Source organism: Euprymna scolopes, chromosome 22 (genome assembly GCF_053919585.1).
Source record: "Euprymna scolopes isolate OS-2025 chromosome 22, ASM5391958v1, whole genome shotgun sequence".
NCBI lineage: Eukaryota > Metazoa > Mollusca > Cephalopoda > Sepiida > Sepiolidae > Euprymna > Euprymna scolopes.
This window is the reverse complement of record NC_136503.1, coordinates 47,814,960-47,842,026: the sequence shown is the minus strand read 5'-3', so window position 1 is coordinate 47,842,026 and position 27,067 is coordinate 47,814,960. Positions and strand designations below refer to the sequence as shown.

The following is a 27,067-nucleotide window of genomic DNA, read 5'->3' as shown; positions in this document are numbered from 1 at the left end:
AGAAAAGTATAACTGAATTTTATCATGTACTTTATCCACTCCACCATGAGTTCGACAAGATACACTTGACGGTCAGAGGTTACACTGACTGAAATGTTGTGCGAATAACACTCAAGATGAGAACAGTAGTCCGAATAATTAAAATATGAATTAGCAAAAAAATGGTTTGTCCTTCTAGTCCAAGTTTGATATAATTTTCATAAGATATACTTTTTTAAAATTTTACTGTAAATAGGATCATTTGATCATTTTCAGTTACAGACATTTGAATTCTTGTTTTTTGCAAAATTATTAAAAAAAAATAAATAAATAAAAAATATATGGGCCCCCCCCCTCCTCCTACCCCTTTTCATTTACTAACCATGAAATGCAAACAAAAACGGTTTAACATAACAGATATCCACATCTAAACATTAAACCTGGTGTTCCAGTATTTCACAGTTCTTTGAATTTGAATGGAAAATGCTGAAATACCAGGAATCATACTCCCAAATTCTAAAAAAAAAAAAAAAAAAAAAAAAAAAAAGTAACCAGAGAACTACTGAAAAGCTGAAAATTTCACTGCTTCACTGGCTATCATTTAAATGTCAGGTTTGAAATTTTTAAAACATTTGCATCGCAGAAAACTACTTGCAAACTGGAACTGGAAAGGCAACAAGTGACCACCCTAAAAAAACTGATCCAGTGTGAACTTGTGAACGAACGTGTTTGTGTAAATGCACTTTGACAAAAATAAATGAACATATATATTCATAATAACAATATGTAACTGCTGCCTTCACCATATTCACACGAATTCCAAAACAGATCATTACATCTCTAATATGATCATAATGCCCAATAATTGATAGTTCACTTTATTTTAATACTAGCAGCCGCCCGACGTTGCCCAGTTGTAAAATAGGCATACTGAGACATGTATTATGTTTATTCTAAACAGTTCACTTCTAAATAAAAAAAAAATACCCGAGCTGAGATTGAAACCAAAACCTAAAGACAGTGAATCAAGTCAGATAACCACTAGGCCAGCTTGACATGTTCTTTAAGAAGTGTTTTCAAACCTACTTATTCTTAACATAAAGAATCTGTCATGTGAACAATTCATGTATGCACATTCATGAAACAGTTGACAAGTAGATAAAAGTCCCAATGTACCAATTTTTCGATTTTGATCCTTAGTTTTTTTTTTTTTTCGGATGAAAACAGATTAAAAGTTTTCTACACATCTGAATACCCCGTATACCAAATTTCAAATCTGTAAATCAAAAATTTGTTGAGAATTGTCCTCTCTCACACACATTCTTACTTTTATAGATATATAGATTATATGTTAATAATTTAATATATATCTTAATTTTAAATTTATATAATAATTCTGAATAATATTCATTTAATGAAATCTTATTTGGATTCTTTGAACTACTATTCTTACCTTAAGTGTTATCTTCACGTTTTGAAGAATCCAAATACAAACAATCAATCCTCATTTAAAAAATTCAAAACCATAAATTTTAACTTTTTATTTATTTGCTTTCAGAAAACACGCTATGCGACATACAAATATCTGTGCGTGATGTTGCCAAGCTAATCAAAAACCTCGATTCCAGTAAAGCAACCGGCCCTGACAGCATTCTAATTATAGTACTTAAAAAGCTTCAACCAGAACTAGTTCCCATACTTACAAAACTGTTTAAGCGTTGCCTTAAGGAGAATTGCTTCCCAACACCCTGGAAAACCTCATCAGTTTGCCTTGTATTTAAGAATTCAGGTGATTAGTCATTTTCCTCTCAGTACAGATCAATAAGTCTTCTATGCATCATAAGTTGCTGGAATCTGTGTTAAATAGAGAAGTAGTCAACCACCTAAGCAAAAATAACCTTCTTAGTGACATGCAATATGGTTTCAGCTCTGCTAGATCTACAGCAGATGTGCTAACAGTTATATCTCAAAGGATTAGAAAATCTCTTGATGGAGGCTTCCTTTCTAGGGCAATTGCTCTTGACATATCAAAGGCCTTTGATAGGGTATGGCATAAAGGTCTACTTCACAAGATAACCAGCTACCATATAGCTGGAAATGTCTTCTCAATTATTAAATCATTTCTCTCTGATATATTCATAAGAGTAGTGATTGATGGGCAGAAATCAGAAACTCACAGTATTAATGCTGGAGTCCTTCAGGGGTCCATCCTGGGCCTAACTCTCTTCCTGATCTACATCAATGATCTTCTAAATCATATCCTAGAAAAATAGTGGGATCCTTCTACCGCTCCATTAGATATCTCAATGCTGATGCAATTCTCTACCTATATAAAAGCCAGGTACGTCCAAGGATGGAGTACTGTTGCCACATCTGGGCAGGAGCTACTAGAAAGATCTTATCTTGCCTTGACAGAGTTCAAAATAGACTTCGTAGCCTAGTGAGGGCTGCCCTTTTCTCTTCCCTGCAACCTCTTTCTCATAGAAGAGACGTTGCAAGCCTGTCTCTGCTTCATGGCATGCGCTCGTCTGAGCTCCAATCTATGGTTTCCCCTTGCCAAACTTTCATGAAAAGTACTAGTCTAGCTGAAACCACTATCAATAATTTCCCCCACTCTTTATCTGTGCCTGTGCATGAAAAAAGCTTCTTTCTTAGAACCGAATGCCCGTGGAACTCTCTTTTGTTTGCCTGCTTTCCAACTTACAATTTAGTCGTCTTCAAGTTCAACATCAACAAGTTCTTGTTGAATTGTCCCCTTAAGTAATCCAATTTACCAAATTTCCACTACTAATGATTACTATGATATTATTCTATTGACTACCCTACATTCATTAACTATTATCCTTGAGTGGCTTCCGAGCCTTGATAAGTAGTGACTCCTATATAAAAATTTTTTAATTCAATTATTAATTGCTTTACACATTAACCTTTCTCCTGATAAACATCTATGGTCTCCTTTTGAATAGATAGTTTACAATTGAAAAATTATGCCCATGATATTTAAAAATGCAATTCAATATTCAAGCTATTTTCAAGTTATAGTGCCCACCCTGATTGCAACTGAAACGTTGGTTCTTGTCCAGAATTCTCCCTGTATTTAAAAAAAAAAATGAAAATAAAGAGAAAGCTCTTTGATGTACATAACCATGATAAAACGAAAATATCGTATTCCAAAAATCATGTAAATTGATCAAGTAGTTTTAGTTTTATAAAGAAAATCATTTTTAAACGATTAATGGGAATTTGTAGGCATTACAACAGAAATCTTGCAAGTTGAATTATTGTTAAGTTATTTCCCTTTGTTTCTTGAGATCGTTTTCAAAATGGCACTCCTCAGTTACTTATAAAAAGCGATTTTCTTATTTAAAAAAAAAACTAGTTGATCAATTTATGTAATTTTTGGAATATGATATTTTCATTTCATCACTGTATGTACATCATATAGATTTTAATTAATTTTTTTTTTTTTTTTTAACATAGTGAGGTTCTAGAGAAGAATCAAAACATTTTATTTAATTTTTAATTTTTTTTTTACTTACAAATTAATATAATTCTATATTTATTCACTCAATTTCTACAAAAGATTATTTGTGGACATTTGTTTGTTTCGAACAATTATCTGATTTTGGAACCCAAAATCGTATTCACAAACTCAAATTTTTATTTGTATTATTTACATAATTTACACAACCGTTCTCGTCTTGAGTGTTATTTTTACGTTTTGGTCACTGTAACCTCCGACTGAAATCTTTCTGTCAAACTTGAGAATCTGCACAAAATCTCAAGTGGAACCCTTTATTTAAGCCATGGGGATAGCATGCTCTTGTTTCGTCATCCATTACTGAGTAGAAGTCCTTGCAGATTTGTTGGCGCAGTGGATAAAATACTTGGTAAAATTCATTTGTAAGTTACATTCTTCTGGTGGTTAAAGGCAGTGTGAGTGACACTCAAAATATAATTGCATGGCTGACAGAATGAGAACATGCTATTCCTATGGATCAAATAAAGGGTTCCGTTTGAAATTCCATGCAGATTTCAGAGTTAAACAAAATATGCCCCAAAAAATGCTAGTGGACTGACATCCAATATAATGCTAGTGGACTGACATCCAATATAATGCTAGTGGACTGACATCCAATATAATGCTAGTGGACTGACATCCAATATAATGCTAGTGGACTGACATCCAATATAATGCTAGTGGACTGACATCCAATATAATGCTAGTGGACTGACATCCAATATAATGCTAGTGGACTGACATCCAATATAATGCTAGTGGACTGACATCCAAAATAATGCTAGTGGACTGACATCCAAAATAATGCTAGTGGACTGACATCCAAAATAATGCTAGTGGACTGACATCCAAAATAATGCTAGTGGACTGACATCCAATATAATGCTAGTGGACTGACATCCAATATAATGCTAGTGGACTGACATCCAATATAATGCTAGTGGACTGACATCCAATATAATGCTAGTGGACTGACATCCAATATAATGCTAGTGGACTGACATCCAATATAATGCTAGTGGACTGACATCCAATATAATGCTAGTGGACTGACATCCAATATAATGCTAGTGGACTGACATCCAATATAATGCTAGTGGACTGACATCCAATATAATGCTAGTGGACTGACATCCAATATAATACTAGTGGACTGACATCCAATATAATGCTAGTGGACTGACATCCAATATAATGCTAGTGGACTGACATCCAAAATAATGCTAGTGGACTAACATCCAAAATAATGCTAGTGGACTAACATCCAAAATAATGCTAGTGGACTAACATCCAAAATAATGCAGGTGATCCAACAAGCAAACAACACTAGAAATTTGACATTTAACTAGCAAGCAATAAAGATGTTTGTTATGGGGGAAAAAATAATAATGCAGAAGTAAAAAAGAGAGAGAAAAAAAATGTATTATGCTTACTTTGGTACCACCTAAGAGGTCTGGAGGTTTTAATTTAACTGCGTTGCCTTCGGGTGTCTTCCCTTTCAAAACAGGGCTTTCAGGAGGTTTCATCTTGGTTATAACATTATCAGCCTCTTTAATTTTTGCTGGTAACACTTCAAGAGGTTTGATTCTCGTTCCTAACGTGTCTAACTTTGCCTTGCTCAAGAGGCTTTCACTCTTTAGAATGCTGGCCAATTGATCCACCTTCATATCCGCTTTTGGCCAGTTACTGGTGGCCTCTTCTTCCTTTTTACTGCTTAGTTTGGTCTTCACATCTTGACCGGCGTTGGCTTCTTCTGGCTTCTTTAGTTTACTCACTGTTTGATTGACCAATAGGTCGGCAGCTGTAGACTTTTTAGCCAAAGACTCCAATTTGGGACTGCCGAGAGAAGACTTGTCTTTAGCGGTTAAGGATTCCTTGTTATTTGAAAAAGCTTCCGATAAAGGATCTGGTTTTGCCATACCGGATGATGGAGAAGGTTCTGGTCTTTTATTCAAAAGAGAAAGTGGGTCTGGTCGAGTTGGGGTTAATGATAAGGGGTCAGGCCTATTTGATAGAAGTGATAATGGATCTGGTCGTCTTGCAGAAAGCGGGTCAGGTTTTTTGAGTAATAAGGATAAGGGGTCTGGCCTAGTAGGGGTGAGAGGATGGGGCTCTGGCTGTGATGGAGTTAAAGACAATGGGTCCTGTCGTTTTGGAGTTACAGAAAAAGGGTTTGGGTTTTTGGAAATGAGAGTCTGAACATGCATTGCTGATGGTTGCTGGGTTTGTGGCAGAGGTTCTGTAGTTGGTTTATTCACAAGATTTTTTTCCTGTGTTAACGGCAGGGTAGGGTCTGTAGTACTTGATAAGAATTCAGTTTTTACATCCAACACATTTTCTACTTTGGGCTTTTTCATTAATGGTCCATCATTATTTGCTGCTGGTGACTCTAATTTCACTTTCTGCGGATCAGATTTTGCAGTTGATTTGAGCTTCTTTGCACTTGATTCTCCTTTGGCTTTCTTTTGTGCAGTTTCAGCTTTTCCTTTTTTCACAACTGGTTTGATTTTTGTATCCAAACTGGCCACCTTTAAGGGTGACTCTCCATCGCATACGCCTTCTGGTTTCACATCCATACAAGTCACAACATCTTTTTCCTTCTTCGGCCTGCCCTTCTTTTTAGGTGTAACTTCCTCTTTAATTTTCTTAACTGGTGACTCATCCTTCGGTTTTTTAGGCGACAATTCAACCTTTGGCTTCTTAGAGCCAGCCTTAACCTTTTTAGTCGGAGGCTCACTTTTAATTTCAAGCAACGGTTCAAATTTTGTCTCTAAAAATGGCGATTCATATTTGTCTTTCGGTAATAATGGTTCCAGCTCAGCCAAGATCAAAGGTTCTTCTTTTGGTACTTCCTTCATAGCTTTCGTCTTTTTTCCGGTTTCTCCTTTAGGCTTTTTTACTGCATTTTCTACATTACCTATATTGGGTTGTACATTGTCTTTGTCATTCTGTACTACAGTATTTCCTTTGGGTTTCTTAGGTGACCCTTTTCTTGCTTTCGGTTCCCCCTTTATTTTCTTTGGTTTCTTATCTGTTTTTTTCTGAACACCTGCAAGATGTTCTTGTACCAGAGAATTGGGGTCAATCACTAGCTTCTGGGGTTCATCATCATCCTTCATCTTTAGAAGCAGATAATCTTGATCCATCCAGTTTGGGAGCTCAGTTGGGACTTGGATATTTAAATGGGATAGATCATTTTTTTGATCAAGTTGCTGATCTGGTAAAAGTTCACTCTCTGAAACAAGAAGAGAAAGACAATTATTACAGAGCTGATGCTTATAGTCAGCTAACTTACTTCCTAACTTCCGACATAGCACTACCGGAAGTGGTGACAAGGCAAATCAGTTCCTTCACTTTTATTGTTCTTCAGTATTTCTATTGTGAAGCGATTTATTGAAATAAAATACAATAAAAGGACATTAATGAAGAGTATAAAATAAAAATTAACAAAATCATACAGATAAAAATAAATAACACAATTAGTCTTTATTTGCACTTTTAATAACAAAATTAAGATAAAAGTTTTTATTTCATTTGAAATTTTAAAAGAAATATGTTTATGAAAAATAAAGTTTTTTATTTGAATTTATATAATAAATATGCTTATGAAAGTATAAAAATAAAAGTATTGAAATCAAAATAACAAATTTCAAACATCATAAAAAAACAAAAACATATCCAACATAGGTTAAAAAAGATTTTAAAAAGTATTTCCAATAATTCTTTAAAAACACACAAAAAGTGATTTCAATAATTCTTAATTAAAAACGAGCAAAAAAAATTTTCAATGATTATCAAATAAAAAAAGAAAAATCGAAAAAACATAATAAAAAAAGAGTACATACATAAGGAAGATGTAGGCATGAGAGAGAGAGAAAGCAAAGGAACTGATTTGTCACCATTTCTGATAGTGCTATACTGGAAGTTAGCTGACTATAATTGAATTGACATATGATTGACTTTAATCGAAATTATGGCATTTAAAAATTATTTATAACTGGCTTTGCCGACTCATTATCGTTTTGTAACATTCACTACACAAAATACTTGAAACATTAATTTAAAATAATTCGTAATTTTGTTGTAAACACAAAACAAAACCTATACTTGCAATTTAGAAATAAATCACAAGTTACTGAAGACAAAGTCACTCACTTTAAATAAAAGCACATTTGAACATAAATATTTTTTCAGGAAACAAAACAATAGTGCAAAAACAGAACTGTAATATTTAAAAAATCCAAACAATCATTGAATTAAAAGAACAATGGCAAGTAAGTTAATTAAATTGCCCTTAAAAAATACAAATTAGTTAACATTGAAATTAGTTTTGCATATATATAAGCAGTATATAAAAAAGATAGTGGTTTTGCTGTGTAAAGTTGATATTTTGACTATGGTTAAATGTGAGAAATGAACCCAACTTTCATTCGTTTCACAGCCATATAGTAAAATTGATCATACAACGTATTGGTAGACACACCTTTTGTTGATATTTTGATCTCCCAATATCTCTTAAAGATCATTGAAAGCGTACAAAGTCATATCTAGTAGCCTCCAACTTGAACAATCAACCTCTGCTACACACTGGATATAAATTCTGATAGTTGTGAACTGGCTAGTTTTCAGTGACCTTCAAATTGTAGGAAGCAAGTTTCAATTGGACAAAATATGCAGGAGTGATATGCAAACTATCCCGGGTTACGCTGGCATGTTAAAAATTGTGATTTTACTGCGAGGGTTGGTTAGTGCAAAAAAAAAAAAAAAAAAAAAGTTCAAGGGTTAAGTTGTTAATGTATGTGAAACTCGGTAGCTGGGGTTGACGATAGCATCTGGAATAGGTCAATCAGTTATGTGTGAGATAGAACATGGAAAGAAAGAAAGAGAAGATATCTTTTCTCTTGCATGCAAGTTAGTTTGGTTTCCGATTTTGGATGGAGTAAACGTGTTGAGATTGGCGTAAAGATGCATCGGTTGGTTGGTTGGTTGGTTGTTTTTGTTTTACGTCATATCAACCCTTTTCGGGTTATTTGATGCTGAATACAAAGATTTTGAAGAAAAAATTTTTAATAGAATATATTTGTTGTTTTCAAGTCGGTTTCTATTTAACCCATAGTTGGAACCCTAACAGGTACTACCACTCCGGGTCAGAGTGGACCTGGGAGCAATGGTAATTAAAGAGTGGCTCCACACTCCCCAAAGCCCACAAGCTGGGGCCTCACCACTGGATATAGTTTAAGGTCATATCCAGGACCCCCATTGAGGGACTTTTACTCTCTGCAGGGGGGGCAGTCGGTGTATTCTAATGCCCCACCGACAGGGCCAAAGATGCATCGGAGAAAGAAACGCAAAAATAGTGAAGACCGGTCAATAAGAAAGAATGTGAACCGCCAAGACTTGAAAAGAATAAAACCAACATTAATTAAAAGAAGCCTCTGACTTGTTATTTTGTGCATGCAGCTCCCTTTGCAGCTACGAGCGACAAGACCAAGAGTCAGAAAAAAGTATGTCTATTACACATATACATATCACGCACATGCTCGTATAAAAGATGCATGTAAGGAGATATACACACCACAGATAATATCCCCCCCCCTATACAACACGAGTAGGAAAAGGATGGGGTAGGGATAGAGGTTAAACAGAAGTTCATTTCCACTTACCTATAGTTGGTGCATCAATAGGTTTGGCTTGTTTTCCTTTTCCTTTAGGTTTTGGTTGCGCTTTCTTTGGTGTCTTTTTGGCTGCAGGAACCTTTGCAGTTTGGCTCTTGGTTTTTGCAACAGGAGGCTTTTTTTCTGATCAGATGAAAAAAAAAAAAAAAAAAAAAAAAAAGAAAAGAAAATAGAAACTTTCTTTCTTGCAAATATAATCTAATTAAAAACAATAACAAGCCAAGCATGCAGGGTCCCCCTCCATGAGTGAAGGAGTCTGGAAAGAGCCCAATTTATTTTTACCATGACTAATATTTGTGCAAAATTTCAAAAAATCGAAAGCATGATTGAGAAAAGTACCAACAAATGAATCGACGAACAAGAGTGAATTACTACATCCAATCACTCCTTAGTTGAGGGATCAATAACAATTTTGCATGCAACATTCAAACCATTTTTAGAATTTCACTGTACCGCATACTTATAATTAAAGCTCTAAAATATGAAAAGTTCTGAAAGCCATTTATTTTTCTTGTGTTCAGTATATAGAGCACCTTTGCATAACAAAGCTTGTCTGGTGTGTGAACAGTCGACACAACAAACATGTGCAGCTCAGAAACTTATGTGAAAATAATTTTAGTGTACAAAATTTTCCTGCATTAAACATATATGGACCATTTTTTTCTTTTCTAAGTTACATGTTATTTGTTTGAGGAATATTGATCAAGGAAAACATTTTCCAATCAAAGTAATTGTTAACCAAGACTGTTAAAATAGGATTGTTAATTGAGGTGTGGCTATGACTGGGACAAAAGGTCGGATATAGAGATCAATATATTTAGAGTTAGTTTACAGACAGATTAGGAGTGGGAGCAAATTTTATGAACAGTTTTTGAATTCATAGCCATTAACAACATGTGGCTCTGAATAGATCAAGAAAACAGCCTCAACAGACAACTAAGATGTGAATGTTAATGAAGGTTGTTTTCTGTGATGATGTGTGTCTCTCTCACACACACACACACACACACACACACACACACACACACACACACACACACACACACACACACCAAACATACAATTGATATCTAAAGAATGTGTCAAACATCTTTTTTCTCTTGTTTCTCTTTACGTTTTTTATTTTTAATATTCCTGAACCAGTGCTTTCTCCTGGCAGTGTGTGAGAGACAACACCACGGCTAGAATGAGAAGAAATGAAGACGAATGGAAGACCACGGCACACAGTGTTGGGGTTGCAGTTGCCGAGCGGGGGAGCATATGGTTTCACACCAGACTAACTTTTTCATCATCTCAGAACAAGGCCATACCTATTGTATTTACCTCCTCTACATATGGTTAGACACAAGGTCATCGTTAAACACGAGGTCATACCTATGACAAGTGAAGAGATCTAACATTTGTGATCTGTTAGTAGAGTCCAAATTTCAGTCAGTCAGTAGATATCTTTTTAGCTGCTAACATTTCACTCTCACAAGAAAATTTGGTCATCTAAATCTAGAATTCCCCCATGTGTAAAAAAAAAGAAAAGAAAATAAAGAAAAATCTGTATGATATATGTACCTGTGATGAAAAGAAGTTATCATATTCCTAAAATCATGTAAATCGATCAACTAGTTTTATTTTTTAAGAAAATCAAATTTTATTAGTGTGAGAGCAGCGACTGTCTCGCATTTCAATCTTAAAAATATAATCTCAAGGAAAATGGGAGATAACTCAACAATAATCAAAACTGGCAAGATTTTTGTTGTAATGTCTACAAATTCCCATTACATGCTTAAAAATGATTTTCTTCTGGACAAGAACTGAAAAATTTAATTGTGAACGGAAATTCTAATGTATGTTCTCAACCCGCACTAATCAGATTTTACTTCTCTACCCCATCACGTTGTGTACACATGCCCGATAGACACTCCTCATGGGAAACAGTGGTAACATTCTGTTGGGTAGTAATAACAGAAGTTCCTTGAACTTATTCCATTCATTCATAACTCTTGCAATCACGCTAACACTTGCTCCACATGTTGCATGGAGCGAATAATACAATCAATGTATAATGTATCTTTAAGACAGAAATAGATCTGATGACCTCAAAGGAAGATTAAATCTATACATATAGGGAGATATGTGCAAAACAGGAGACTTTGATGGTATGGCCATGTTAGAAGAATGGACGAGAGATGTAGAACAGTTAAGGTAGCAGGGTCAGGCCACAGTGGAGCAAGTGATAAGAATGAACTTGAGAAAGGGGAATAAATAAAGACATGGACAGAGATAGGCTACATTGGAAGTTAATTTCTAAAAGCATGCCAGCACCTAAAACACATGTTAAACTGAATATGACGACGATGAAAACAAATGTTTATGTGCATCTGTATCCAACTGTTATGCTTTTAGTAAATAGAATAAAAGACAAGATTATATAAAAGTTGAAGTGACTAACTCACCTTTTTTGGGTGTAGTTGCTTTTCGGGTTGGTTTCGGCAGAGGAGGACATCCAAGTGGTTCACCTGGAAGTTCACTATCTTCACTTGCATTTTTCCCAGAAACTTTAAAAAGAATAGGTTGTCCGTTCATTTTAAGCAATTATAATTTATGAAATAATATTTAGTTCAATTCCAAATGATCCAAAGTCGATATTTCATGATTTATAAATGAATAAAGAAATGATAAACAGAATTTACCTAGGAACAAGCTTTAGTGCTATTTGACATAATACTCACCAGTAAATAAAATTCTAATTTTAGAAAATATATACTTGTTATAGTTATTAAAAACAAGGGTTCTTGTCCAGAATTGCTTTTATATTAAAAAACAAAAACAAAAAAAATATATCTGTATGATGGAACAAAAAAATGACATATTCCAAAAATCATAAATTGATCAAGTATTATCATTTTTAACTAAGAAAAATAAATTTTATGAGTATAAGCAAAGTCTTGTGTCGCCATCTTGAAGAAATAGAGAGATAATTCAACAATAATAATTCAAACTTGTAAGATCACCCTACAATTTTTCATTAAGCGCTTACAATCGTTTTAAAATAAAACTACTTGATCAATTTATATAATTTTTGGAATATGATTCTTTCATTCAGTCACAGGTACGTACTATTGGAAATTTGTTATTGTTAGTCAGGTTTTAATACTGTGAAGAATGGATCATGTAAGGAGTTGCCTCCTCTTGTTTAGGTTTAGCTGACGTGTCTCTTAAGGTATGAGTAACTTAGAGTTACTCTCCTTTGTTTATATAAACAAGTGTTTACGTGTACTCACTCTTTTTGTTCTTATGTAAATAAAGCAAACGGATCTTTCCGTGTCTGTGTGTGTTAAACTAAAACATGTTACGCGTTAATTGATTTATCCTGTAGTCAATTGTCGATATGACTTCCAATATGAATTTTATTTGAAACAAGCAAAGTATGTTTTTCATTTAATTCATAATTAACTAATGAATTAATCAACACATACGTTACAAAGATTTTTTTGTATTTTTGTTTTTCAATATAGGGAGAAATAAGCAATAAAAATTTACAGAAAACAATCTCGTAGTTTATTTTTTTTATTATTTAAGAAATTCAATTTTTTAATGATTCTTGTGGAGACGCTATCTTAAATTATCACAGTTGATCAGAAACGAGTACCTGTGATTACTACTCTTGATAATAAAAAATTGAATATAAAAAACAAAAAACTACTGGATCGTTTTCTGTAAAATTTAGTTACCATTATTTTTGTATTTTTTAATCACTATAACAAGTTAATCTATATATCTATAAAAGTGAGAATGTGTATGAGGACACTTCTTATTAACCTATGCACTCAACAAATTTTTGATCTACAGACTTGAAATTTGGTATATAGGATATTCAGACATGGAAAACTTGGATTGGTTTTCAGCTGGAAAAAAAGGGCTGCTAAGGAGTAAAAATTAGGAAATTGGTATGTGGGCTTGTTGGATTTTTATCTGTTTGTCAACTGTTTCATGACTGCGTATACGCAGTCAAGAAACATGACAGCTTTTTTATGTTAACAATTTTTAAAAACATTTTATTAATGTCATGTCAAGCTGGTGTAATGGTTATCATACTTGACTCAATATCTTTAGGTTTTGGTTTTAATCTCAGCTTGAGTATTTTTTTTTTTTTTTTTTTTTACTTACAAGAATTGAATTGTTTAGCAAAAAAAAAAATAATACTCGTATACACATGTCTCAGTTTTTGTATGAATTAAAATATAATATTTATGTGTATTTTACGATTGGGCAACTCTGGGCAGTCTGTTAGTATTTCGTAAAATTTAAATATTTTTTAGTGTATTACCAAGGAGAATTGTGTAAAGAAGCATCCAAACTTTAAGATGAAACAAGTGTTTTCAATACTGGCCGAGATAAAAAAAAAAAAAAAAAAAAAATTGAATATCTTAATAATAATAAAAAAAAACTACTAGATCGTTTTCTGCAAAATTTAGTTACCGTTATTTTTTTACTTTTTTTTTTTTTTTTAATCACTATAGCAAGTTAATCTATATATCTAGGCAGTACTTTCAATATCTTATTACTATGATTAAAGATACATTTGGATTTCCTGCGTTATCTTGTTGAGCGAGAATTGGTGAGACGAAATGCTTACTGGAGATAGCCATTTTGTTGTAATGTCTGTTATTTACTTGACTACTTGCTTGAGATGAAGAAGAGACTCACAAAAACATAAAAGTTTGCTTAAAAATGCCAACATCTTCTCTAAAACAGCATAAACTTCATTTAATGGAACAGAAACATAGAAATACTAGCAGGCTGCCAGGCATTATCCAGTCGTAAAATATGCATAAATATTATATATTAATTAATACAAAAACCGAGGCATATGCATGTGAATATTATGTTTTTTTCTAAACAGTTCACTTCTTGTAAGTTAAAAAAAAAAAAACTTCAGCTGAGATCAAAACCAAAACCTAGACATTGAGTCAAGTATCTTTAACATAAGTAATCTGTAATGTGAACTATTCATGCATGCGCGTTTGTGAAACAGTTATCGAACCGATAAAAATCCAATCCCTCCCAAGTCCCAATTTTTAAATTTAGACTTCTTAGCAACCCTTTTTTCCGGATGAAAACGGATTAAAAATTTTCCACATGTCTGAAAATCTTTTATATACCAAACTTCAAGTCTGTAGATCAAAAATTTGTTGAGTATATAGGTTGAGAAGTGTCCTCACACACACACACATTCTCACTTTTATAGATATACTATAAAAGGCAATAAGGCAAGTTGGTTCGGCAGGCATGTATTAGAGTAGAAATGTAAAAGAATCCATGAATTTTGTCTCAAAGAAATTCTGTGTGTCTATATTGGCCTTTTGGCAGGTACTATATCAATTTGCATGTCTAACTTAGTAGAAACAGCAGGTTCCTAATGCACATACAACTATGTAAGTTTGGATATAAAAACATATGTGCAAAAAAAGTACATGCAAATATGACCAGAAATTTGTATTCTAGAATGTTTTGAAATCGAGGTCGATAGTGTATTAAAAACGTTTTTTATTGACATAACAGATGACTGATTTTTATCTTCAATCAACAGTGTGTGATATAGTATTTAAAGTTTTATGATATTTCAAGATGAATATCCTCTTTTTCAAAACCATTCTTTCAATTCACCCACTTCTCATAACCTTATATTGTTTTATCAAATCACTTAAATTACTGCTAATACAGGTAAAAAGTATAAAAAAAAAGGGCCATAAAGTTATGAATAACATCAAACATTAATTTATTAGAAACTGTTAAAAAAATACTTATGCAAACTAGGCATTCAAAGACCTCTCTTTGAATTGTTTGTATATAGAGGGTTTTTTTTTTTTTTTTTTTAAATATTATACTGTATTATTTATTTAAATAACAATAAGCCATTTTGATGGTAATATAGAAGTTATAAATGAAAAAAAAATATTACACATTTAATCATTTAGATAGACTTATATCTTTCAAGATTTGTGAGAATGTAACAGTTTAAAATAGCACTTTGGTGGGTTTTTTTTTTTTTAATAAATTGTAGAATTTGTTCCATTTGAGAAAGCTGTGTATTCACTTGACAGTCACCAATTACAATGAATCTAATAGGGAGCATAATGTTAAATGTTTTTGTTTAACATAAATGAACGTAAAAAGAAATAAAAAACAAAACAAACAGAAAAACAAAAAAAAAGAAAAAATACAGAAAAAGAAAAAATAGTAAAAGAAAAATAGTAAAAGAAAAATAGAAAAAGACAAAAGCAAAAAGACAAGATACAAAAGAAAAAACAGGAAAAGAAAAAGAAAAGGAAACTAAAAAGAAAAAATTAAAAAAAAGAAAAAGAAGCAAGCTACATACATGACAACTTCAATTTTAACGATCCTGCTTTAGCTGTACCACCTCTTGAATTACTTTCAGCAGATTTTTTCTTTCGAACTGTAGGCGATTCATCCACCACCAGTTGGTCAGAATCACTATCTCCATCATCATCAAAGTCTGCAACTAATGGCTGGAATTTGCCAGTAGTCAACACGTCTGGCTTAGAGTTGTCACTGAAATAACAGAAGAGAAAAAGACTTAGTAATAATATGAAAATCAAATTTAATATCTATCAATTTTTTTTTTAATTAAAATGTTTCCTTTATCTTAAAGTTATTTATTACATGATAACATGAAAAAGAATGAGGCACTAAAATAGAAAACAAGCACTTATGCACTAAAAATAGAATTTTACGATAAACATAAATTACAGTTTTCAAAATATAGATCATGAATAACTATATATATTAAGAATTTAAAAGCCTAAAAAATAACATTTATTTAAAAAAAAAAAAATTTTTTTTCTCTTTTCAATTATCTGCGTGAAACGCCCTATTCATAAATAAACATTTTTTTTTTATTTTACTTCTCACTAAAGGTATAATTAGTTTAGTTATAAAAGCCTATCCAATGTTGTTGACTGGAATTCAATGTCCTTATGTTAAGTTGCATTTTTGCTGCACTTAAAAATTAGAATGGGGCCCGTGGCAGCATAGTGGATAGAAGCATTGAGTCTCTATGGTTCCAGGTGAGCATTGACTGAAGATAGCAGTTTCAATCCTATCAGAGGATTAATTGGCCCAAAACATGGTGAGACAACAACTATGGAAGGCAGTAATTACTGGGCATACATATATACAAAACTCAGCATTCCTATCTCATCGAAGTTAACCATTTTGAAGAAGGCCAGAAGATGAGTTAGCTAAAACTGAAACGTGGTTAAACAGCAAGTAGGAAGCTGAGAATACGTAAAAAAAAAAAAAAAAAAAAATGAATACAACTACGTTTACGTCTAAACCAAGAAACAACATTGTCCTAATATATCAAATTTGTAGTTGAGTCTTTCATTGAGTTATACAAAAATGGAAGGTGTGTGGGGAGGTACAAATAATTTCTTTTTTTATAATCTTCTATATTCAATAGGGTATTATTATGCTATTTACTTTAGTATGTTTATTCAACTCTGGCAGAAAGTCCGTGTGGAGAAAAAAAAAAAAACTTTGTTGAATCAAATTTTATCCACAAATTTTTTAAAACAAATTAGTATTATTGACATAATTGCTTTAATGCAATACACTTGAGAAATTTGTAAAATTTTGTGACCGATTTGTATTAACACAATCTGAACATGATTCTTTATAAATAAATCCTATTTTAATCACATAAATTACTTACAGTAAAATGACTTTATTACATAAATAGTTTTCATGCAAATGTTTTGACGCATATTGCAAATACATTTGCTTAACAAAATTATTGATAATATTGATTTGTTTTATGTAATTTATGGATAAAGTCATATTCTTGCAAAGGTTGTTTTTCTGCAACATGGACTTAAAAATGTTAAATCATTCTTTTGTATGCTGAGACCAAATTTTTTTAACTCTGCAGAGAATCAAAAAGAAATTATATATTTTAGTGATGGGATGACGCCAATATTTTTCCTAATTCTGATACAATTACTGATTCTGTACTAAATTACTCATCCTGATTCTTTATAAATCTCTTTAGCTATAATGTAGTTATTTTTCCCCGGATTACCTTAAAAATACATATTAAATGTGCATATATTTTCTCAAATGTAAAAACACTTGTGGGGGAGGGGGTGATCTATAGATATTAGTTTTACTGGTAGATTAAAATCAATAAATATTTATTATTTCATTATTACCAGCAGTAGAATATTTTGTTTTAAACAAAATCAAATAAAAAAAAAGATAATTAAAGAAATCGTTTTTGGCATCAGAAAATAGGCACAAATTTTTCTGATTATTATACCAATTCATTGTCCCAATACTATATATATATATATATATATATATATAAAGTAAAAGATGAATAATAAAGGTTACATATAACTTTATTATAACATCAGAACACTAAGGAAGGAAAAGTAAAAGAGAGAAAGAAAAAAAAAGAAACCTTTTTAGACCATGGCATTATATATATATATATATATATATATATTCCTAATGCTATAGCCTAAAGAGGTTTCTTAAGACCAAAACAAGTGCAAACATTTTTTTAATAACTAAACATATTTATTTATTAATTAATTATTATTATATTATTAATATTATTAATTTTTAATAAATAAACATATTTATTTATTAATTAATTGTTATTATATTATTAATATTATTAATTTTTAATAAATAAACATATTTATTTATTAAAACGAAATCATTTGCCATGATTCAAAATATAGAATTTATTTTAATAAATATATTTATTTATTTATTAAAAAAATGTCTTCATTTGTTTTGGTCTTAAAAGTGTTAAAGTTTAAATTTTATATTCCATATATCAACAGTGCTTAAAACAGTGAATTCCTATATTATGCACACACACACACAGATTCTTTTTTATTCTTTGTAGAGTTTGAACATTAAACTAAAGAATTGATGAAAAGAGAAAAGAAAGTATTTGGCAATGTTTTTTCCACAACTTACCCTACTATCCTACCATTGGAGACTTTCAATTTGAGAGAGGAAATATCCACAGGGTTGACATTTTCTTCCTCTTCCTTGGCAGTTTTCAATATATTGTCAAAAAATGCTCCTGTTTTGGGAATACGCATCTTCAGACTGGTAGGTGGAGGGGATGGTTCGTCCTAGATATAAAGTTAAATATATAGATAGAAATCAGATCAAATAAAATATTCATGCTTTGCTCATTTTTCAAGGTTAGATTTAAAAAAAAAAAATTATTTGTATTTGTACTCACTAGGAGTTCTCACACAGGATATCATCAGAGATTAATCACTGACACTAAGTTTCTCCAGATTTTCAGTACTCTCCACCTCTTTCAATAAATTTTGCAACAGCTGCTTGCTAATGACTTCTCGCTGGCAACAGCCATTCATCTTCCCTGAAAGTTGGATAGCAACAAGTCTCCCCAAGATCCCAGTCCTTTTCGCACTTATCCAGTAGAGGTCTATTATCATTAGGGCTGTGACAACAGAATATTCTTTTCATTCTTTTGACTCTCAAGTAGATATCCGACACAGTAAGAGACAACCAATCAACAGAGAATCACATCAGTCTATATAAAAACATAAGATATTAACGGATATATACTCAAGAGTCAAAATAATGAAAAGAATATGCTGTTGTCACATCCCTAATTATCATTATAATTAGTCACACTAGTAGATCGAGAAAGTATAACCAATTTGTATGCAGGAAGTGTAAAATAATGGAGATGGATAAGAACTCAGACAAGGAGAAAGTACATTTGGATAGCGAAGCTATTGAGCTTGTTCAAAAGTTTAGTTACCTTAAAGCAAACGGTGGATTTTTATCGTAATTAACTAGAAATCTTTCATAATACAGATTGTGGGCTGGATTCTTAACATGAGGAAGCTGTCATGTGAACGATTCGCGCATGTAGTCATGAAACAGTTGACAGATAAAATTTTAATTAATTTTTACCAGACTTTTATCAAATTTGGCATAAAACATCTTTGATGCACTGGGTGCGCATTATAGAGAGTGAAAATTTTAATACTAGTACTGGTAATATTAAAAAACTTTTCTAGGTTCAAAATCACCGGCAAGTACAGCACCAAATTTGGCTTTGATGACCCTTCAGATTCTGGGTGCTTAATAATAGGGTACAACCTAATACTACTGCTAATACTAAAAACAATAAACACTTATAGGATTCAAAGTATTGTACTGAATTACAAAACTTAGCATGTTAAATCCTGGTGGTGGGAGGAGAGGAGTAACAATTATAGAACTACTACCACTACTATTAATAAGCACTTATAAATACTTATTTGGCATGAAAACACAACAAAAGAGGGCAAAAATTATAATATATATATATATATATATATATATATATATAAAAATATATCTAGAAAAGTGATGTGTGTGTGTGTATGTGAGGACAACTCTCAACCTATATACTGAAGAAATTTTTGATCTACAGACTTGAAATTTAGTATATAAGGTATTCAGACACGGGGAAAACTTTTTATTCGATTTCCATCTGATAAAAAAAAAAAAAAAAAAAGGATGGCTAAAATTGAAAAATTGGTACTTGGGGTTGTCATCAGCTTTTTATCTATCATCTGTTTCATGACTGCGCATGCGCAAATCTTTCACGTGACAGCTTCCTTATGTTAAGAATAAGTAGGGTTGAAAACACTTTTTAAAGATCGTTTCAAGCTGGCCTAATGGTTATCATGCTTGACTTGCTGTCTTTAGGTTTTGGTTTCAATCTCAGCTCGACTTTTTTTATTTTTTTTATTTATTTGTTTAGAAAAAAAAACAATACTGACATACACATGTCTCAGGTTCTTTCTGCATTTTTTTTATTCTATTGATTTTTTTTTTTTAAAGAATTTAATGTTACATTTAATACCGGGCAATGCTGGGTACATCTGCTAGTACTATATAATAGCAAGAAACACTTATGGTTCCAAAACTACTGGTTAGAATCACACCAAATTTGCCATGAAGAACTGTTGGAATACCCAGTACAATAATACCAATGAGTCGTCAGATCGTGCTTGATATGGATTTTAAATACTTGAATGAATCTAAAAATCACTGTATGTATTTTTTTTTTATCTTAAGTCAAATAAGGCAAATTGATATTGACCTTCATTTGCTAAAAAAGAATATATACATATAAGTTTTTTTTTAATCATCCCAATAATTTGTATTATATTATGATATTTACAAAAAATTCATGATGCAAAAATGAATAGAACCTTTGCAATAAGTTTTCTACTGATATGACAGTGATTAAAAATAGCAAAATTGGGTATCTGAGAATATATGGCCAAAGTTTTAGATCTCACAAATATTATTAAGTTTCATATGTTTAGAAACCTCTTAATATTCAATGATATTTACATCTTTTGTTATGTGTAGTCAAATGTTGCTTAAAAATAAACCCGCAACAGAAACAAGAATGAGACAAATAAAAGTCAATGTTTTTGATAATTTTCTTTTTTATTTTAGTAACTAGTAGTTATTAGAATTTTGATTGAAAAAAAAAAAGCGGAGGGGGGGGGGGAGAGAAAAATCATCTTTAAACTTAAACAAAGGGTCATTTTTGTTTGTTAAATCAAATCAAATTGGAAGCTCAAAAACTGGAAAACAGTATGCAGTCTATTATTTAGAAAGGATTAGGAGGGGAGGAGTCTTACTAACCAATTTTTTAATTTGTTTACTTTTAACTATAAGATTCTCGCCAATGAAATTATTTTATATCAAGTATTATATTTCAATAAAAAATTTTTTTTAACCCATTTTGGAAATTTTAAGCAGGACGGGCCCTGGAGTAAATGTGGTATTATGGTGATTGATGATTCTAGTAAAGAGTAGGATAGACATTTTTTAGTTATTGTGACCAAGGATTACCAACAACACCAATTTTCCCACACTTATGAGAGGCCTTGTATCTAATTTGTTGTTAATGTAAATGTTTTATATTGCTGCAAATAAATATTTCAAGTTGGTAGTTTTTATTGATATATAAGAAGAGACAGAGACAAACACACACTGTTTTTGAAAATGACATTATCTGAAAAAGATTGATAAAACTATTAATTTCAAGTTCATTTGAAAACACTTAGCTGATAAAAATATTTGAACCAAAACAAACAACAAAGTAAGAATTTTCATTCCATGTTAGAATTGAGTAAAAATGAATATTTCTCTTTTATATTAACTTACAGAGAATGCATAGACATTCTTGTGTTCTTCATTTTTGTGTTCTTGCTTTTGTAATTCTTGCAACTTTTCTGTCGTGTGTTGATGCAGGATGTCCAAACTTTGCATCTGTTTTGGAGTAGGAATGTTCTTTTTCCGACGTTTGCGTTCCATTTTTGGTTTTGGAGAAGTTTTCTGAGTTTTTGTTTTTCGTGTGAAAAAGAAAAACAAAACAAAAAAAAATGGTAAAACAAAATATGACAACTTTAGAGTAAAGAGAGACCAAATTTAACCACTTTTTAACTCATAAAAGAAATGGAAATAGAACACAAACGCCTTTTAGTTATAAAGAATGCAAAATTTAAAAAGAGATTGAATTGCCTATTGATCAAATAGAAATCTTAACTCAAGAAAATGGATTAAAATAGGTTTGAGGCCCCCCCCCCAAATAAACAACAATCAAAATAACATATTTTGCCTTGAAATTGATTTTAAAAATTTTTACTCTTGGTTTATTCATAAACAAAACATGCTATTATGGATTTTTATTAAAAAAGGCTTTATTAACAAAAAGTTTTATTAATAATCTAAAACATAGTGTAGTTTTCACATTCCAGGAGTGGTGTTTCTGACAAAGAGGGTAAAGGTTTTACCATATTCCAAAAATTAAATTCAAGTAGTTTTATTTTTATAAAGAAAATCATTTTCAAGTGATTAACGGGAATTTGTGTGCATTACAACAAAAATTCTGCAAGTTTGAATTACTATTGAATTATCTCCCTTTATTTTTTAGCTTGTTTTTACAATGGTGGGCAAGAATATCCTTGGTTACTCATAGGATTTGATTTTCTTAATTGAAAATACAACAATTGGATCAATTTAGCTGACTTTTGGAATATTATATTTTCATTTTGTCATGGATACATACATCATTAATGAAACAAAATGATCATCAACCGTAAGATGAGGAACACTATGTGAGTACCAAAGTTAATCAATGGTATGAACTGTATGATTACTTATGAAGGAGATTCAATGAATCTCCTTCATAAGTAATCATACAGTTCATACCATTGATTAACTTTGTAAAAGAAATATATATATATATATATATATATATATATATATATATGTACTCACATAGTGTTCCTCATCTTACAGTCGATCAATAAAAATTGAACCCATTAATTTATATTTTATTATATTCTTTGAATTAATTTTGCTTTCTAAACAGGGGGGAAAATTAAAGAGAAAAAAAGTCCAACTCACCTGCACTTCAAGATTCCGAGATATTTTGGTGAGTTCTTTTAAAAGTTTTCCATACTGAATATGCTCAGGAACATCATGCTTGGCAGTTTTTGCATACTGAAAGTCCACAAAGAAAACCAAAATCATACACAATGTAACAACAAATTAAAAACAATAGACTAGAAATTCTTTGCACCAAAACAATACTGATATTAAAAACCTACTTTTTTTTTTCTATTTAAAAATTATTAAAACAAACTTCTTAATGTACTCAGTCATAGATATGTGAACGACTATAAGAATGTTAACTAATTTGCATATTCCTTTGAAAAATGAGCATTAATCACTTATTTTTCATGGTTCTTATTAGATGATTAGTTTAATTTCAATATTAATTAGTTTATTTATGCATAGTTTCCATGTACTAGAGAAATAAAAAGGAACAGACCAACATTTCGTCTTTATTTCAAGACTTCCTCTGGATGAAATAAAGATGAAAAGTTGATGAACACATAACTCGGTTTGTTCCTTTTTATTTCTCTATTTTGTCGAAATACTATTTCCATTATTCTCATCATTTCCACATACTGCATAATTGCGTAGACTTCAAGATGAAAATGTTCCGTCACAAAAATATTCTTTATATATTGTTCTTCCAGACTAATTGTACTACCAAGGCATGAAAGTCTAGTCTACGCTACTATTTAATTATCAAATATTGTATAACTTTACATTAAATATTGGTAATGGATTTAAGTGTTACCATTGAGAACAAACAGTTACATTTTGTTATGGTCACAGTTTGATGTACTACTTTCTCTTGATGTAGACAGGCTTGCCACTGGATAATGTGCCCATTGGTCAATTAGATGTCTTGGTGTAAGAATACAATTTGTTGAGTTAGTTCTCTTTAGCATTCATGCAGGTTGCATCGAGAGAGTCGTACCAATCAGACGTTTTGTTGCCGATTCTTTCAACTCACCAGCCCATGATGGAATGTACAAGGATGTTTGATCTCATTTTTGTCTAAAGATTGATTAATAGCTATTTTTAATTCTTTTTTAGCACTGCCAAAACAAACGGTATTTTCTATAAAGCTTCAATGTTGTCTACTTGTTTATTTATGCATCGAATGGATATTCTATCTAATTATTTTCAAATATGAACTCAAAGAATTACAACACAAATCAGTCTAAAAGTGTCTTTTAATGATGTTGGGCTGAGGTGGGGTTCTGTTCAGTTCTAGGCGGTCCATTCTCCCAGGCTTTATCTTCTTTCTGAGAATAAATAAGTTTATTACCAGTTGTCTAAGATGCTCTTGCTAGAGAATGCTAATGGGGCTGCTTAGTCATTTTTTGTCGGCCAGGGCATTTTTTTTTTTTTTTTTTACAAAGGAATCACCACTGATCAAGGCCCAGAAGCCACTCGAGGATAAGCGTTAATGAACATACAGTAGTCAATGGGACAATATCGTAGTAATCGTTAGTAGTGACAATTTGGTAAATTGGATTACTTAAGGGGATGCCTCATGAAGAACTTGTTTATGTTGAACTTGAAGACAACCATATTGTAGTCAGTTGGAAAGCAGGAAAATGGAACAGAGTTCCACAGGGGGTGCAGTTCTAAGAAAGAAGCTTTTTTTATGGAGTATACAGTTAGGTTTAGACACAGGTAATGAGAGAGGAAATTATTGATAGTGGTTTCAGCTAGACAAGAGTTTTTTTTTTGTTTTTTTTAAGTTTGGTGAGGGGGGCCATCTACTGGAACTCAGACGAGCACTTGGCATGAAAATAACAAAGAGACAAACCTGCAACATCTCTTCTGTGGGAAAGAGCTTGCAGAGAATAGAAAAGGGCATCCCCCACTAGGTTACAAAGTCTATTTTGAACTCTGTCAAGGCAGAATAAGGTCTTTCTAGCAGCTCATGCCCAGATATGGCAACAGTATTCCATCTTTGGACATACTTGGTTCTTATAGAGGTAGAGAACTGCATTGGCAGTGAGATATCTACTGGAGTGATAGAATGATTCCAATATTTTTCCAGCGACCTTGACAACAGATTTGATGTACGTGTTCCATTTTAGATCAGGAGTAAAAATAGTGTGCAAAAACGACACCTGACCTTGCGTCTAACCTCCTGGCAGCAAAGTAAAAATAGAATAGATAGACCGTCAATTACAACTAAACTTTAATGATAATGGAGATGGACGTATGATTACCCCTCATTCATAAACCATTTTAATCTAAATTAAAATTATCACATAAAATAAACTGGGAAAATAAAACTTAAAACAAAGACAAAAAAGAAAATAATGTAAATAAATATACCTTCAACTTACAGATGAATACATAAAGCGAATAAAAGAAATAATCTGAAGATGGCACAGCAGAAGAATAAAAAGTACTTACGTGAATGATGAGAATGATGATCCGGTCTAAAAAAAGAATTGGAACCTCCCACTCCCAACCCATATACAACCCTGCCCATACCCCTCCCCCCCCCCCAAAAAAAAATTAAAAAACAGATGAGTATATTTGTTAGTAGTTGCGAGTGTGATAGAAAAATGAGATGCAAAAAGCATAAATTCAGATGTGAAGATATTGTCAGAAAAGTCCTAAGCAAACATGCAGATAGCTTGCTCTTAATAACATGAATATCAATTGTTTTTTTGTTTTTTTTGCAACAATAATGAATAAGCTCGGGGGAAAAATAAGTTTAATTTGTAGAATAAACAATAAATAATAAAATAAACTCAATAATGGAATTTTTAAGTTGTTAAAGAAATTACAAAATATCAAATTCTAGATTTTATGTTTAAAAAAAAAATATACAGTGTAACAACTCCACTCCCAACTAAAATCAAATCGGTCATCTTACTTAAAAAAAAAAAAAAAAAAACATACGCAAGACTGAAGATATCCCAGACAACTAACAACATATGCTATATATAATATGAATGCAGAGAAATCAAACTATCCATAAATATCAGTAACCGAATAGATTTTCTAAAACCAAATCTAGTAGTATATAAGAATTGTATAAAAAGTACAGAAATTTTTTTTATATACAGAAAAGGTAACAAAATATGAGATAATGTATACAGAAAAAGGTAACAAAATATGAGATAATGTATATAGGTTCTACAACAAGATAATTCAAACATAGCTACAATAATCATCACATGATAATTTAGAAAACTGAATATACAAAAACTCAACCACATTATAAAAATAGATTTGGAAAATATAGAAACAAAATAAACCAATAATTATTCTACAAAACATTTTATTTTATTCCATTCTATTATAATAGAACTAGCGGAGCCCCATAGACATTCCATGGTGCTTTTTATTTTAATGCTTTTTAAAACTATAAATATTCTCTCGGCAGCTACATATTCTTCCAATCATATTGATAAATGTCACTTTTGAAATGTGTTTATTTAAAATTGTGCTGTGTTTAGTTGACGGTTCTAAATAATTCAATTTTGGAACAATTCACTTAAAAATGAGTAAAGTTGAAATTTTTTTACTTTCATGACATCAAATTAATTCACTATGAATCATTTTGCCAATTGCACGATTTCATTTTTTTTTTTTAACATGCTTGGTTTGATTGTTTTGTTTTACAGCATATCAAACCTTTTCGGGTTATTTAATGCTGAATCTGAATTTGGGAAAAGATTTTATGCTTCAAGTACTTTTCTTATATCTTTAAATATTTATGGTGTTTGGCTTTTGTTTTTTTGTATAGGAAAGTTGTTGATTTGACTATGCAGAACATGATTGAGTTTTGCAAAGGGAAAGGCAAAAACAATAACATTAGTATTTGGTGCATCTTAGATCAGAAAGCCGGTATCTTTAGACAGTTTGATCTAATAGCACCAGATAAAATGTGTGTGAAAAGTGATAACATAGTATGAACCGGAACATATATAAATGTTTTTAAAAATCAGTTTCACATTAACATTAAGAAGGTGTAAGATTAGCATTGTTGAAAAATTAGCAATAAAATAATTCAAGGAGAAACAATTGAATAAGAGATGAACTCCTATCAAAATACCAACACAAAAAATAAGTACAAATCATTAATCAGACATGATTCCATATATGGTCATTAATCGAAGTACATAAACAGTTAAAGATTATATTTTGAAACATTTCCAAAAATTAAACTCAATTCTTATACATTTTATAGACCCCCACCCCCCAAAAAACCTGAAGCTCCATATTATAAATGATAGATTTTTATACCCATAAAAAACAGGTATAAGTCATAGCTTGTTGACTTAGTATGAGTACTTTATGCCAAATTCATGGTTGAATACAGCTCATTATTGCATTAAATACTAATCGCTAATCATCTCTATGCATCAAACAGATACCATAATACTTAGTTCGTCGCACCTTACCATAACAA

General features: G+C 31.4%; 1 protein-coding gene across 2 annotated transcripts in view; it reads right to left on the bottom strand.

Moving 5' to 3' along the window:
* The window catches only part of LOC145243417 (uncharacterized), a 136,680-nt gene that overhangs the window by 15,751 nt on the left and 93,862 nt on the right, over positions 1 to 27,067 (bottom strand). For both annotated transcript variants that reach the window (XM_080106279.1, XM_080106280.1), the window contains 7 exons: positions 22,669 to 22,764; positions 21,424 to 21,594; positions 18,181 to 18,341; positions 15,548 to 15,741; positions 11,622 to 11,723; positions 9,163 to 9,297; positions 4,933 to 6,734 (listed from right to left, as the gene is read on the bottom strand). In XM_080106279.1, the coding sequence (XP_079962405.1) occupies positions 4,933 to 6,734; positions 9,163 to 9,297; positions 11,622 to 11,723; positions 15,548 to 15,741; positions 18,181 to 18,341; positions 21,424 to 21,594; positions 22,669 to 22,764 (2,661 nt within the window). The remainder of the gene's footprint in view (positions 1 to 4,932; positions 6,735 to 9,162; positions 9,298 to 11,621; positions 11,724 to 15,547; positions 15,742 to 18,180; positions 18,342 to 21,423; positions 21,595 to 22,668; positions 22,765 to 27,067) is intronic.